The following is a 16941-nucleotide window of genomic DNA, read 5'->3' as shown; positions in this document are numbered from 1 at the left end:
TATTAACAAAATAAAATATTAATTAAAATACTTATAATCAAAATATGGCGGCCCTTGATTTTATATACCTTTTATAATATAAAAAAAACATTATCATTTCATGCTTTCAAACCATTATTTTTAAATTATTCAAATTAATTTAGTTTAAATAATAATTAACTCATACAAAGTAGTCATTGTAGTGGATTTCTACGGCCATGTACACTCGTATAAGTAGATATATATTATTAACAATAATAAACAGAGTTTCCCTTTCTCTTAATTTAAATAAGGCGATTATTACCTTATTCGATATGTATATTAGACTATTGGTAATTCTCGGCGCCAACGGCAGGTTTAAGTTCGCATTTTGGGTTGTTAATTGAGTGATTTTCTTTATAATAAAAGTATTATTATATTATATAAAATTATAATAAAACTGATGGTGTAAATTTAATGTTAATCTACTGTTTTCAAGTAAATGCTTTGGAAGTATTAAGAAAAAAAATATATATCCCGTTCTACACGTACCGCCCTATTTTCGACACAAGCTTTTGGCGTGTTGAGTGGTAGAACTTAAAGCGCTCGTTGTCTTGTTTAGCGATGAGAAATTAGCGCTAATAGGGAATGAACCCATAACCGTCGCGTTATAGTCAGACGCTTTGAGCTATATGGGTAATATCGGTATTAGATGAAAGGAATTTGTAAAACACTATACACCATGAAAAAAAGGCTAGAAAGTTTGATTTTAAAAGTTCTCACAATATATCTCTTACACACCCATACATACAATTAAAATAACAATACAACTTTTCAATTTAAAACATATTTTATTAGCCAAAAGTTGTTTTCCTCTAAATAAAATTGTAAATTACATTTTATTACGAGCAATATAAAACGAATGAACTGTCATTTATTACATATAAAATTGTTAGGATGTAGGCTTTACCTTAATAAAATACAAATAATTATTTCTCAAGATACCCTTGAGTACACCATAAAAATTGTAACGTCATTATTAATTGAGGCCATCAGTGTGAAAGTGGCATAACTGCAACTTTTTATTGTTTTCTAAAATAATAAATCTTATTACAGTATTGATTGTAAGCGCGACGGTTATGGGTTCGATTCTGTTTGGTAAGCGCCCCGTTTGTTGTAACCATTGTCGTAACTCAGCACTCAACATCTCAAAATTGGGCGGAAAGAGGGGAGTGCCTTAATATTAGGTTCCCTTTGTCTACCCTGCTATAGCCAGGATAGAATGTGAAGAATAGACGTCAAAAAATAAAATTATAAATTCAATTAAAATTAATGGAACATTTGTCAAACATTTGTACTGTCAATATAAAGATTCGGGATTTGAACCTGTAGCCAATAATGATAAAAATATTTATATCAGATTTAAGTTTAATAAGCTAATTGGGTCCTTCCACCATTTGTAATAATTTTAACATCATGCGACTAGCTGGTCTGATGGTGCAGCCAGGACCTGAATATTGGTACTTTCAGAGGTTACAAGTTAACCACTAGTTAAGGTTTTGCGCTTTTACTATTTACTACTAGATACTACTATTTTTCATTCTACTTACAAAACAAAAATGAAATAATTAAATCATAAAGTAATTACACAAAGGAATGATATGGTACCTAGGTAAATTCAAGGCGAATCATTAATTTCAAAAATATTTACAATCATTATGTTAAAATAATTAACACACGTTACAAAAGTCATTTTAACGATAGTTGAAATATTTCAATAACCTTTGCCCGAAGTTACAATTATTCTTGCCTTACAGAAAATCATCATTAATGTATATTACAATATATTATAATGTAAAATTAATTGACGTTAACTATTGACCAAGCGACCCCAACTTCGCCTTATTGGGCAATAATATGAATTAAATATAATTGAACAACCTGCGTGCCATCTCAAACATTTGAGAACCATTAGCGTTTGCAATGTTTACAACTTGCTAGTAATATATGTATAGGAAACATAAATATTATTTGGTAATAGAAGATAATATTATAAAAATACTAGGACAATGGCCTTAGGTTGAAATTTCAAAAAGATTACGTTTACGTTAATCACGCTTTTCCCGCAAAGCCTGCCCTAGGCAAAGGGAATCTGTTCCCCACTTTTCGTTGAATTTTCATTTTGAGTAGTGAAACTTATCGATGTAATATCGAATGAGAATCGAATCCACAACTATCAAGTTAATTTTTATTTTAGCTCTCTATCTTAAAGGCCGGCAAAACAGCTGTAACTCCTCTGGTGTTACACGGGGTCGTGAGCGGGGGTGATTACTTACCATCCAGCTGATCTTTTTGCATAAAAAAATATTCTAAACAATAATTTTGATATTAATTCCTAATCCAGGACAGGTTTATATTTAAAATATTTTGACGTGATCAGCATGACAAACTGCGGCGTTATCTTTCACCATCTAAAACCCAATGAAATTAACCAAGCCAAACCAATTAACCAAGAGTCCTCTTATTCTCTCTACCTTCTTGTAGCAGGAGATATGTAAAATAAACAAAAAAACATCAAATGTCATTCAAAATAACATACAAAGATTCATTATCATTAGTCAACAACAGACGGTCGCGTTCTTGACACGGCTATGCGGTCTCGGTCGTACTCCATGTCATTACTGCTTGCGATATAATTGCATTATCATTATCATTAGTATTTGTAGTTATTAGTCAAAATATATCATTGCGAGTAGTTGAATATTAAGTATCATTTTGTATATTTACTTTTTTGTTTATTGTCTATTAAGTGTATTGTGGATTCGATTCTCACTCGAGGAAATTAAATTTTTAATATTTCCATTTTCTCCGCCCTGGTATTGAGGCAAAGAGTGGCATTGAGGTTCGTCACTCAACACGCAATGCCTCCAAAATTTGGCGAAAATGGGGAACGGAATGTTTTAACACTAAGTTCCCTATTTCTAGACTAAAGTATAACAAATTGATGATAACGTCTGTTCTTATATTAATAAGAACAAGGTATAAAGGTGATGTAAATTCACCAGTAGTATCTTTAAATCGAATCAGCCTTTGAACTAATATTTAATATTATGATTTTGCATCTTAAGGTAATATAAATATTATTTTATAGTAATTTTAACAATTTATAACAACATTTGTATATATTGAAATGTAAGTAAATACCTGTATTATATTACTTAAGCCGATTAAAATGAATCCGTTCGGTAATATTATACTCAAATTTGCAAACCGCAGCTTGTAACTCCTTTAATAAGAAACCATAAAACTTCCAATTTTGCAACAATGGTTGAAAAGTCCACAGCTTTTTTATATATATGTATATATATTCTTATTTGTATTAGTTACTTAGCTGGATTTTGACGTAGAGTGTCATCCTTGGAGTCTTTTCTAAGAATCCAAGGATGTCTCCATCATTGGCCGAGAGTAGGAGTCTTTTTTTGTATATTTTTAAATTTAAAACGCGCGGAGCGCGTAGCCAAGTGTTTTTACAAACAAAACTGGCGAGCAGCACCGTGTGTTATTTTACACGAACCATTTGAAGCCACTTTTTACCTATTCGTAACTCAAAAACTATTCCATCTAAAGCTGTCATATTTGGCTCAAATATTTAGACCCCCTACCAGTATACGTGCATTAAATTTCATAAACACAGCTCAAACAGTTATTTAGATAATGACGTCCAAAAATCGTAAATTTTTAGGGGGGTGACTGACCTATAGACCTTAATGTTAACCAAGTTCCAGATGACCTAGAATGGTGAAATTTAGCATCCGGTTAAGTAATTGGGTGTATATTAAGTGAAAAATCCGAAACTAGTATTTTTTTAATATTTTCTTATAATTTTTCAATAAATAGATTCAATTAGGAACATTTACTTATAGTGCCTGTAAAGAAATCATAGCAATCAAAGTACATGATAATTGATTTTTAGGCTTAGCGCCTGACAAAAAAATAAGAGCAATGCATTATTTATATATATGTTGCTTTAATTTATGTCACGCGTTAGTAAATATTTTATTTGTTATGGAGACTAACTTCACTATTACTTACGTAAGCCATCTAAAACAACACGATGCTTTCAAGTATATTTTATAATATAAGATAAGATATGTCTCCATTTGTAGCTGAAGATGCCTCTAATTTATGTCCTGACAAAGCCTGCCATCATGTGGACTTCAAGGGCTTCACGTACAAATATAAAAATATAATAAATGGATTAACAACCTTCATTATTATTTATTATAATTTAAACATATGTTTTAGTACTTATTATACTAAGAGTATTTGCATAGTCGATTAACGTATTTGATATTAAATTATTATTACAATATTTAAGTACTAAGTCCTATATAAGATCCTATAAGGGTTCTGTTTTATTGCTTTCGAGGTACAGAACCCTAAAACAGAAAAAATACACTAAAAAATAAATATAAAAAAAATAAGTATATTGATAGAAATATATATAAAATTTAAGAATAATATACTATCTGTAAGGTCAGTCGTGGCACAGGGGCACAAAGTGTGACTGTTAAACCGACTGGTAGTGAGTTCGATTCCCACTCGAGGAAATGAAATATTAATTTAAACTTATATTTCCATTTCTTCGCTCTGGTGTCGAGGCAAGGCGCGGCGGAGAGTTCCGTGACTCAACACGCAATGCCTCCAGAATTCGATGGAAAGTGGGGTTACTGAGTGTATTAACACTAGGTTTCCTCTGTCTACTCTGCTGTGTGCGGGATACAGCGTGAAGCTGATTTTATTTTTAATTTGATATATTGTCAGCCTACCAGCTATCTTAACAGAAGTAATTGTAAAGTAATTATTAACAGTAAAAATTTAAGTAATTGTTAATAAAAAAATAAGAGAAAAAAAGAGAAAATTAAAAATTACTTAAACAAAATAATAAAAAATAAATAAATCCGCTTTACGATGTATCCCACACATAGCGGGGTAGACAGAGGGAACCTAGTGTTAAGACACTCAGTTCCCCTCTTTCCATCGAGCTCTGGAGGCATTGCGTGTTGAGTTATTCCAACAAAACAATGAAATTAGAAAAAAATAATAATAAATATATCAGATTTCTAAACGCAGCATACATTCATTATTTTCTAATCTGACAACTGTCATTTAATCAACAAAATAAAAACTATAGTCGAGATTCATAGATAAATATAATCTATTTTCATATATAATTAAATATCGTCTTAAGAGTAATAAAACATAATATTATTGACCATAATAAAAAAGTAAATACCTAATTATATTAGATATATTTTATTGTACGAAGGCGCTCATATTTTAATGGTTTTTTTGGCCTGGGTTTCATGATTTTACTGGTTTTAGGAACACTTGTGGAAACGGCAGAGAACGAAGTCGACCTTGGGATCATATCAATTCAGATTTGTACCGTCAGCACTTAATAAACTTATTGTTTATATTTTTTCCAAGACATGTTGAACAATGAGTCGTTCAATAGAATTGCTTGTGGTTGAAACAAGAACCTTACACCGAATTGTTCCAATGCCTCCCGATGGGAGCTGTCTCTTCCATGCTATTGCATATTCTTCGTTTGAGCGTATTGATATACAACAAAGTAATAAATTGCGCGAGACTATGGTAGAGTACGTATGTCGTAACTGGAATGATTTAAGTATCTACACTAGCGCTCGAAACGGGAATCTTTACTCTTCTAAAGAAGACATGCTTTGCTTAACTACGTACGGAGCTACTTCCGAAATAAAGGCTGCAGTAGATTTGTACAGTACTAGCGGACGCGCGCAGCTTCGCTTGCTTATTGCTTAGGGGTGAATTCTAATAAACTTTGAAACACGTGTTCAATAAAATATTTTTAAGAGTCTCAATTTCAAATTTTATAAAAATCAGTGGCGATTTAAAGATTTTTCCATACAAACTTTCAACCCCTTATTTGCACCCTTAGGGGGTGAATTCTAGAAATCCATGAAACACATGTTCAATTAAATATTTTAAGAGTCTAAATATCAAATTTTATAAAAATCGGTGGCGATTTAAGAATTTTTCCATACAAACTTTCAACCCCTTATTTGCACCCTTAGGGGGTGAATTCTAGAAAACCATGAAACATATGTTTAATTATATACGTTTAAGAGTCTGAATTTCAAATTTTATAAAAATTGGCGACGATTTCAAAAAAACCTATACAAACTTTCAACCCCTTATTTGCACCCTTAGGGGGAGAGTTCTAGAAAATGATGAAACACGTGTTCAATTAAATACTTTTAAAAATCTAAATTTCAAATTTTAGAAAAATCAGTGCCAATTTAATTTTTTTTCCATACAAACTTTGAACCCCTATTTCACCCCTTTAGGGTTGAAATTTTTCAAAATCCCTTCTTAGTGGATGTCCAGATTACGAAAGTAAACTTTTGTCCAAATTTAACGTTTCTACGCACAGCGGTTACGGCTGTGCGTGCGTCTTACCTCAGTCAGTGAGGACAAGTCCTTTTATATATATAGATAGATAGATTAAGATAGAAGTGTATTATCATAATGGTGTCCTACTTGGTTTATTCGGCGAACAGAAATGTCCTATGAGTTTTTTATTGAGCAACTATTGAGTTTCTTGCCGTAGTAGCTTACTATAGGAAAAGTACTTGTAATGGCCAAATTGAATAAAGAATATTTTGATTTTGATTACATTATAAACCTTTCTACTTATGATTTCTGTACAAAAAGTAATGATATCCCCTCAAAAACATAAATGTAAAATGAAAGCCAAGTTCAGTAATAAAACATATGCTTTCAGCGATAAAAGAAGTGAGATGTAAATGTATGCCAAGTTCAATGGTCAGTCCTGAAATTTATTTTTAACAATATAAAATATTTTATAACAACTGTAAATGCCCATTCTTCTTACAACTTGGAGACTTTATTTATGTCTAATATCTGATTTGGCTAGTTTTCAAATTAATTTACATCGATATAAATGAATGTATTCAAATTGTATTCTACTCAGATTCTATTGTAAATTCATAAGAAAACTAGCCAAATCAGATATTAGACATAAATAAAGTCTCCAAGTTGTAAGAAGAATGGGCATTTACAGTTGTTATAAAATATTTTATATTGTTAAAAATAAATTTCAGGACTGACCATTGAACTTGGCATACATTTACATCTCACTTCTTTTATCGCTGAAAGCATATGTTTTATTACTGAACTTGGCTTTCATTTTACATTTATGTTTTTGAGGGGATATTTTATAATCTAGTAATTAACACTGTAAATAATATTTTATAATATTTAATAACAAACAACATCAATCGTTTTCGTTAACGTTAGTTAACATTTTTTTAATCAACACAGAGTAGCAAATTCTTATAAGTCTTCTAAAGATCATGATTATCACCAAAAAATATTATAAGAATTTGAACGTAGGCCAGAGTGTGTCTTGTAGCCCAGTTCAAATTCAAAATATTCTTTATTCAAATAAACTTATTATAAGCACTTTTGAATCGTCGAATGAACATGTGAACAACAAGCTACCACCGGTTCGGAAGGCAGTTCTGCTGAGAAGAGCCGGCAAGAAACTCAACAGTTGCTCTTTTCAAAATCAATGGTACAATCTATTACATTAGCTGGCAGCTATCCTACATTACATTCAATAGACATTAATTCCATACATGCTTATCCTCTAAATATTCTTGAACAGTGTAATAAGCTTTACTTGTTAGAATTTTTTTTACAGATATTTTAAATTTTGGAAGTGGCAAACCTAGAATACACTTCGGAATTTTATTATATACACGTATACTCAGACCCATAAAGGATTTATTAACTTTTTGGAGGCGAAAACTTGGTGTAACAAGCTTATCTTTATTTCTCGTTCCTATCGTATGACTGTCACTATGTTATACTTAGGAGATAGAGCCTCTAAAATCACACAACATCAGGTTCAAATTATTATATTTAGAAGCTTGATTTTTCTGAACATTTGATATTAATTTCAGCTTAATAGCTACTTAATACCACGGAATTTTGAGATAAATGGTCTTGACAGACGGACAGACGGTCAACAAAGTGAACGTATAAAGGTTCCGTTGTGACTTTTGAGATACGGAACCCTAAAAATGAAGACAATAACTGCCTCCGGGCGTCACATAGATGACGTATCGATTACATTGACGTATACACTAATCACGCTGACAAGGCTATGTCAACGCGCGAAATCTTGCATAACAACTTACTTTTATATAGTATTGCTTACTAATATATTCTATTCTTTACTTAATCACTATTTAGAGACTTGGTAAGCTATATTTTTAATTAGTAAGTATTGTCGAGCCTATTGTTTAATTAGCATTACTTTTTTAATAATAATTAAGCCTTGGAGTCTTGAAGGCTGGGTGGCATAAGGGTGCGACTGTAAACGCGAGGGTCTTGGGTTCGAAATAAAATATTTAATATATTCATATCTTCTCTCTGGTAACGAGGCAAAGGCGCGGCGTTGAGTCCTGCAACTATGCAAGCAATGCCTCGAAAATCCGGCGGAAATTACGGAACGGAAGGTCCCAGGTTCCCTTTGCCTACCCTGCTATGTGCGGGATACAGTGTGGATCAAAAAAAATATTTAAAAAAGATATATATTAGTTAACCATCACCAATCTTTACAGATCCATTTCGCTAAGTGTTTTACAAGGTTTTTATTTATAGTAGGCGTATCTTTACAATAAAAAAATATATGTTATTATCGAAAACCAATAATAATTATTTGTCCAATTTTATTATTTTAGTAATTAATTTAACTGTTTTTTATAATGATTTTTAACTAATGAAAGTTAATCGATTTTTTTTCTTATTTATAATCGAGATATTACGAAATCGAGTCGCGCCGAACGTTCTTGTACCGTAGGGCTATTATAATAAATTTTAAAATATATTATATATTTTAATTGCGTCAATAATTACTGTTGCATATATATATGACGTGAGGTTATATTATTTAAAATGAACAGTTACTTTTATGTGATTTCAATAATTTTCTTATCGCTTTATTATCATGTTCCTGCGAGTTGTAATTAAAAAGTTAAAAGGCCGTCGAGCTTATATTATTTGTGTTTTTTTTAGCTTCTGTGCAGGGTGGGTAGATTTATTTTTATTTTATTTTATTTATTTATAATACTTAATAAAAAATTGTAATACAAACGTCGATTAGTTAATTTAGGAGATCTGTGTCAATTATAATTTAACGATGTACCGTTCTTAATTAACCCTATACTATAGATTTTGCGTAACTTATTTAATATGGACAAATTTCAATAGTAGAACCTTAACTTTAATTGTAGTTTGGATTAATTAATTATTAATCCCCACTTTCTGCCGCAATGACTCCAGAATTCAGCAGAAAGTGGGAAACTGATTGTCTTAACATTAGGTTCCCTTTGCCTACCCTGCTAAATAAATTTTTCACTTCCTCGAGTGGTGATCGAACCCACATCCGTCGCGTTACAGTCACACCTTTGTTCCTGCGCCAGGTCGGCCTATAGTAGAATAGATGAATCATATAAGAAAGTATGAAAAACAATTCTTTGCTTTGGTATCTTCACCTATTATGTAATTGAACCTATGACCTATGACGTCGGTTAATAATGTACTCACAGTATTGTACCTATATTGATAAATTGAATGAAATCTTTAGTATATTCGTCTTTAGAGTATTGGTGTCAATGGGTGTCGAAGATTACATTACTTGTATTCAATGGGTTTACGTTACGTAGTTATGTCTGTATAACATTTAAATATTTAAGTATTGTAATTATTGGTTTGTAATTTAGTTTAATGATTTTTTTTTGAGTGTTCTAAATGTTTTGGAGTTTAATAATGATCAAATCAGCAAAATATTTTAAGAAACTGTAGGGCAGCCGTGGCACACGTGTAAACGCGAAATTGTATTCGACAAAATGATAAATTAATATTTTCATTCCTCGCTTTGGTTACGAGGCAATGAGTTCCCCCACTCATTACGCAATGCATCAAAAATTCGGCGGTAAGGGAAACGGAGTGTTTTAACACTATTTCCAGGTTCCCCTCACTATCCTCCCATGTGCGGAATGCGTGAAGCGTATATTCTCTATAGCACGTAGACACAAAATAAAAAAGAGTCTTTAAGGAAATGTAACTTATCTGCTTTCCTTCCAGGCAACCAGCGCTCTGTTCACCTTAGACGGATCTCGAAGCGAAGAACTAACAAGACGACTGGCACGCGGTGAAAGACGACGAAGGAGATGTAGGGCCGTATTGGCAGTAATCGCCCTACTTTTACTACTCGCTGCTGTAGGAGCCGTAGAACTGCTGATGTCTAGAGGCCAGAGGGTATTTGGAGCAGTTCTTCGATGAGAGATTGTAATGCCTTGACAATTGAGGGCCAATTGACAAAATTTTGGTGTATGTTTACATTAAAATATGATTAAATAGATTTTACCTGCGGCTTCGCCCGCTTAAACTTATTGTAAAATTATAGCCAAATCACACAAAATGTTTATATAAGTTGTAGTCTACATGTCTTTCTAATGCATAAGCGGTATTACTGTAAAGTCTTATCGTTCAGTAGCTTTTGCGTGAAAGAACAAACATCCATCCTCACAAACCTTCACATTTACTCTATTAGTAGGATAATATAGATACTTCTTTATTATTTTCTATTTAATCTGTGTTTTAATATTTGATTAAATATTATGTGATATAAGGTAAAGGGGATATAAAAGTAATTAGGTTTTAAATATTAATTTTAAGCTTTCAATTGTAGAATCGAATTTTTTCTTATTTATTTCATTGGGAACAATCCTCGCTGTTACAAAATTTCTTAACTTAAATTCATCGAAATATGCCATTATATTTTTTTTGTATTTCTTAATTTAACTATAATAGATTTATAGATTAATTAATTTTAAGTTATCGATTTCACTCTTTTTTACTTATATTTTTTTTAACTGGGAAAAAAAAGTTGGGACTTTAAAATTTTGAAATTTTCATTTTAATGAGAAAAAAATGTCCTCCTATCTATCCTAAGAGGTACGGCATGAAGCTATTTTTAATTTTCATCTATATTTTATTTAGGGAATAAAAGAAAATCGTTATCAATTAAAGGCCATGTGTGTGATATCTTTTATTTTGTTAGTTGATAAGATAAGATAACATGTAGCAATAGTCAATTAGGATATATCAAATATTATAAAATTAAACAAAATGTTAAGAATACTATATGTTTGTTTAATTACGAAACTTTTGCCATTCGAAAAATATAAACAAGATTTGTACGATTTATGTATGTATATGACCTAGTATATGTTACCATATTTTATAAGGTTTTTAATAAAATATTTTGAAGAACTGAAAGTTCTTTGCCATTTAATTATATTATTACCTAGATTTTGAGGCCAGTCGTCGCGCAGGGCAAGCGTGTGATTGCAAACGTAAGAGATTGTGGGTTCGATTCCCATTCGAAAAAATTTAATATTAAATATTTTCATTTTCTCTCTCTGGAGTCGAGGCAAAGTGCGGCGTTGAGTTCCGCCACTCAACACGCAATTACAACAGGACTCCAGAATTCGGCGGAACGTGGGAAGTGAGAGAGAGAGTGTCTTATTACTAAGGTCTCGCTTACTCTGATACATTTGGAATACAGTGTGCTAACTGAAAAAAGAAATATTTTATATTTTCAATACAAAAGATTTCTAATTATCAATGATTTTATGGTTTTATTCAAAATATTTTTGCCTTCCCATAATCTCGTATATTTTATATATAAAATTTAATCAGCTTTCTCTATACAAAAAATGTCTGATTTTTTAGCTTCTAATTTTAATAATAAGTACTATGAGTCTAAGAAGGCTTGTCTATTTCAATAAAAATAAATACATATATGTATATGTGTATATTTTTGCCTTCCCATAGTCTCGTATATTTTATATATAAAATTTAATCAGCTTTCTCTATACAAAAAATGTCTGATTTTTTAGCTTCTAATTTTAATAATAAGTACTATGAGTCTAAGAAGGCTTGTCTATTTCAATAAAAATAAATACATATATGTATATGTATATGGTACGACCTAATTATTTAAGTCTGCTGTTCAATTTAGCAAAAACAAAATGAGTTTGAATCGAACCCCAAACATACTCGTATGTTTTTCGATTAAAAAAAATATAAATTTAGGCTATCCTGGAGCAGTGGCACAACGTCTGCATATACTGGAGTCGTGCGTTCAATGCTCACTCGGGATAGTAAATTATTTATATTTCCTAGCTCTGGTAACAAGACAAAGCGCGTCGTTGAGTTACGCCACTCGACAGGTAATGCACAATGGAATGCAACATCTCCCAATTTACATGAAAAGTAATGATATTTTTTCCATAACATCATTTTTAATATAATTCATAATTATTTTATGTACATTTTAATTAATGTTAATACATATTTTTTATACTATATGAATTCTACTATCGAAATTTAACAAAGTTTCCCTAAACTAGGTACCCTATAATAACTTGTACGCAAATTTACTTTTATATGGAACTAATTAATTTTTATTTTTATTTTATAAGTATCTTATACTTATAATACTTTGATAGTGGAATACATAAACATTTCGCTGAAAATATTTTTTTCTCATAAAAGGCGGTTTTTTTTATATTTAAAATATGTTAAGAAAAAAAAACATTCTTTTTAGTCTGAATGTTTAAGATTTTCAAAATTTCCAATTTTTAAATATTATATTTGTATATGTTATAACATTTTTTTTTTCATTTCTAGAGTTATGTCTTTTTGCCTATTAACATCAATATACACTAACATATAGATAATTGTAATTTTTAGACGACGGTATTTTATATTTTATTAAATAAATTTATTGTGATTTGATATTAAAATATTTTGGCCAAACTGAAATGTAATAGCACCAAGTGCGTGATAACTATAGTGTAAAATAAAATAATCAATACATATATGTAGATTTATTTATTTCCGTCTATTTACTTTTTGCTGATTTTTTTTTCAATTTCATGCACAGCGTAATGCAGCAGATAAAGAGAAACCAGATGTTACCTGAGGAACCTAGAGTTAACACAATCTGTTCCTATTAAGACCATTCAGTTTCCCGCTTGCGTGTTTTGTGGCGGAACTCAATACCATGAAGAAATGAAAGTATTAAATATTTCCTGGAGTCGGAATCGAATCCAAAATCTGCAGCAATTACAGTAGCACGCTTGTCCTCTTGTGCCAAGATTGGCCTCAACCCCTAATCCTAGATCCTATTGTTAATTTTATAATGAACATGAAAACATGTGTCTTCAGAGCTTCCGCCAATAAACACAATATTTTTTAAGAAAAAAAAATTATAAAAAATATAAAATTTTGTGAAATTTGATATGGTAAAAATAATTAGAAACTGAATAAACATTGTACATTACTTAAAAAATATTATATTATACAATTTTCGCATTGTTTCACTTCTCACCTGTATTTCTTAATATGAAGTATATTTTAAAAATTAATAACGAATTATAAAAATTACCCATTTATTAAAATCAATCTCTACAATCTATATAACATATTATATAAAACATGAATCAATAATTATAATTTATTTTATTCTTATATTAAATTAATTTTAGTCCTAAATTAAAATGCAATTTTAAATAAAAGTTAGTTGTCTGGATATATTACGTCATCAATTCTTTGGTCCATCTCGTCCATGGGGACGTCGTCTAAAATTTGGCATTTGAATCCAATTGCTATGACCTAAAAATGTAAAATAAATTAAAAATATATAAAACACTAGTAAATAAAACAGTAATAAGTAAAATATGTAATAAGAAGTTTTTTTTACTTTAGGAGCAGTAGCAGGATTTGTACGCAAATTTGCAATATATTTGTCATAGTATCCTCCGCCGTGGCCGACTCGTCCGCCATTCTTTGAAAACACTACACCTGGAGCTATGATTAAATCTAGACCTGGAAATAAAAAGTCAAAAATTAAATTTAAAAGTGTTTCAAAATGATGTTAGTTCTGTTGATATGATTTAGCTTTTGCTTACAAGCTGCCTGCCTGCTTCTTGCCATCCTATTTGCTTAAAAATAATAGCACATGTATCCAGATCTGATGGTTATACAAATATTTCCGTAACATAACCCAGTTGAAGACCAAAAACATACGAGTACTTTCCAACATGTTTTAAGACTGTGAAACCTACCTTCATCTAAAGCATCTTCTCGTTTCTGATCCTTCGAATGTTGCGCTATTCCATGTTTGGTCAAAGGCATGTTACTCTCGTCTCCGGACTCCAGCCTCAGCATCCTCATCCTTCCCCCCGCGTACTGCGGCACAAAGGCAGCCCCGCCTTTAGATTTTATATGGGCTATAATAGGTGCTGTGTTTATTTCATCTTCTGTGCTCATAAATATTGCTATTCTTTTTGCAGATTTGTATTCTGGGTGTGTTGTTATCTAGAAATGAAATAAAAGATATATTTTGCAGTTTATATGGAAATATATATTAGTAAATCCTTAGATATGAATATTAACAAAAAATATATTCGGCTAAACATAAACATTGCGGATAATTTGGATTCATTTCATAATTGTGTTCTTTACGAAAGACTGTCGAGGATGAAATAATAAAAAGAAACTTTTGTAAATTCAGCAGAAAATGGAGGACCGTGAAATTTAGGCAGATGTTTACTTTCGTAATCTGGAGATCCACTAAGAAGGGATTTTGAAAAATTATAACCCTAAAGGGGTGAAATAGGGATTGAAAGTTTGTATGGAAAAAAAATTAAATCAGCACCGATATTCATAAAATTTGTAATTTAGATTTTTAAAAGTAATTAATTGAACACTTATTTCATAGTTTTCTAGAATTCTTCCCCTAAGGGTGCAAATAAGGGATTGAAAGTTTGTATAGAATTTTTTTAAATCGGCACCAATTTTTATAAAATTTGAAATTTAGACTCTTAAAAATATTTCATTTAACACATGTTTCACGGTTTATTAAAATTCACCCCCTAATAAGCAAGCGAAGCTGCGCGCGACAGCTAGTCTACTATATATAGGTACTATCTGTCACATGATACAACATAATATGAGGAATATGTCGAATAATAGATAACCTTTGTATAATAAAACGTGTTTGTATTAATTCTATAATGTTTTCCGTTATCAATTGAATTTACAGCCGATTAAATATAATATAATCGTTAGAAAACGGATGTTGACACAATTAAAAGGAAAATATTTAGAAATCCTACTGTACTATAATCGAATATTATAATTTTTTAAAATTATATTAGGGGAGACCTTCGAAGGTCGTAAACAGCATGAGGAACCCTTGGAGCAGCGTTGCCAGATTTCTTTAGGTGCAAAACAAGATTCTTGAACATTTTAAGTTCACCAAATGCGGGACAAAAATATTGAATAATGAGGATTTAATTTAAACGATTTTTCCGTCTCAACAAAATATAAAAAAAAATAAGAGAGAGTATTAAATATAAAAAATAAATAAGAACATTTAGTAATTCACACGAAACGAGTAGAACGGAGTGTCTTATCTAGGTTTCAAGTCTCGTTGATAAAATGAGACGCTAAATTCCTTCGTATGTAAAAAAACAATACTTAATAAATAGGAACCTACTTTGTTAAAAACAATATCAGACTGTCGTTTCTTCTCGTCGGCAGAGAGTGCTGCTATGCTCGAGGCTATTTTTTCTCTTAAGAGCACCTTAGCTGGGTTCGGTGTTCGACTCATTGTGGATATTGTACTGAAAATTAAGAATAAAGGTCTTAGTTTTATTTAATGAACAAATAAATTATGTTTTGGATTATTTTCATTTTTCATAACAAAATCTATAGATTAGATATTTTAATTATCCATTTCTACGATTTTGCAAAGAGTTAGCTTTTTTGCTTTAGACAAATATTTAAATTAATAATAATTATTATTTAAATTAATAATTACTTAATGCTTAGTCTTCTTAGAATAAGGGCAATTGAAAAAAATAATGTTAGAAAAAAATCCTACGGCAAATTCAGATCAGATGAGAAATTCAGGCTTGCTGTATGGGAGCCCCTTAAATAATTATTTTGTTTTTTATTACTTGTGGTTAAAGAAGCAACAGAAATACATTATCTGTAAAAATTTCAACTGGCTTTGCGGATTACACAGATTTGATTTTGGGTTTTTTCTTAATTTCGATTATTTTCTTACCGAGTGAACAATGCGCAAAAGTTCAAAAAACTTAATATAAACTAGCCACGACTTGGTAACCGTACTGTACGTACAGTAGGGATCATACATCAATATCGAAATTAATATCATACAAATACGGTACCTTATCTGTGTAGAAATGTTATTCGCAAATCAACAGTGAATTTAAGAATTCAATCCAGAAGTAAATAAAAAATGTAAACATATCTTAACCTTAATTGATAACAACTATTTTAAACTATATCAATTACCGTTACAAGAAGTATTATACGTATTTTCCAGTACAAATTACAAAATATTTCATTTGATTCAGTTATTCTTATTTATAACAAACCATTACAAATATATATAAAAGAAGTTACAATGCTATTACGAGAATAATAAAATATCTTACGTATTTAAAAAAACGAGATTCCTCACCCACATTCGCGCACACACTGTTTTTTTGATAACGTCAATGTCGTTCCACACGTCCAAGCAAACATGTTTTGCTTGGATAGTCAGCGCCATCTAGTACCAAATAGAAGAACTACTATGGTAACTTCTTCAAAATAATTTAGTTTTACAATAGGCAGCGCTGTACGCTGTTAATGATGTATATGAGAAATCTGTACATGTAATAAAGAAGTAAATAATCAAATAAAAAATATTTTTAAAAATATTTTTTTCTTGCCGAAATATTTAATATTTTCATTTCTTCGCTC

The 16941-nt window shown here is 30.6% G+C and overlaps 2 protein-coding genes across 2 annotated transcripts in view; one reads left to right on the top strand and one right to left on the bottom strand.

Annotated features, from left to right (window-relative positions):
• The window catches only part of LOC146532245 (uncharacterized), a 48506-nt gene extending 36781 nt beyond the window's left edge, over positions 1-11725 (top strand). Inside the window, exon 7 of the mRNA XM_085197363.1 lies at positions 10177-11725. Coding sequence (XP_085053489.1) covers positions 10177-10374 — 198 coding nt within the window. The 3' untranslated portion in view covers positions 10375-11725. The remainder of the gene's footprint in view (positions 1-10176) is intronic.
• A 1819-nt stretch (positions 11726-13544) lies between these two features.
• Mthfs (methenyltetrahydrofolate synthetase) lies at positions 13545-16704 on the bottom strand. Its single transcript, XM_085197687.1, has 5 exons — positions 16632-16704; positions 15665-15791; positions 14229-14481; positions 13865-13989; positions 13545-13776 (listed from the first exon to the last, which is right to left on the bottom strand). Exons 1-5 carry the CDS (start codon positions 16661-16663, stop codon positions 13681-13683), a joined length of 633 nt encoding a protein of 210 aa, XP_085053813.1. The 5' UTR covers positions 16664-16704; the 3' UTR covers positions 13545-13680.
• Between the last annotated feature and the right edge of the window lie 237 nt (positions 16705-16941).

This window comes from Heliconius melpomene, chromosome 14 (assembly GCF_056956725.1).
Source record: "Heliconius melpomene rosina isolate 202511_hmr_F chromosome 14, ASM5695672v1, whole genome shotgun sequence".
In the NCBI taxonomy this organism is placed as follows: domain Eukaryota; kingdom Metazoa; phylum Arthropoda; class Insecta; order Lepidoptera; family Nymphalidae; genus Heliconius; species Heliconius melpomene.
The sequence above is the reverse complement of the archived record's forward strand: the minus strand, read 5'-3'. Positions and strand labels throughout refer to the sequence as shown.

Coding starts and splice junctions, on each gene's coding strand:
- Mthfs (XM_085197687.1), bottom strand. CDS start 16,663: ATGTGGGTGAGGAATCTCGTTTTTTTAAATAC. Junction 13,990..14,228: donor AGAAGATGCTTTAGATGAAG/GTAGGTTTCACA, acceptor TTTTATTTCCAG/GTCTAGATTTAATCATAGCT. Junction 13,777..13,864: donor ATCCTGCTACTGCTCCTAAA/GTAAAAAAAACT, acceptor TTACATTTTTAG/GTCATAGCAATTGGATTCAA.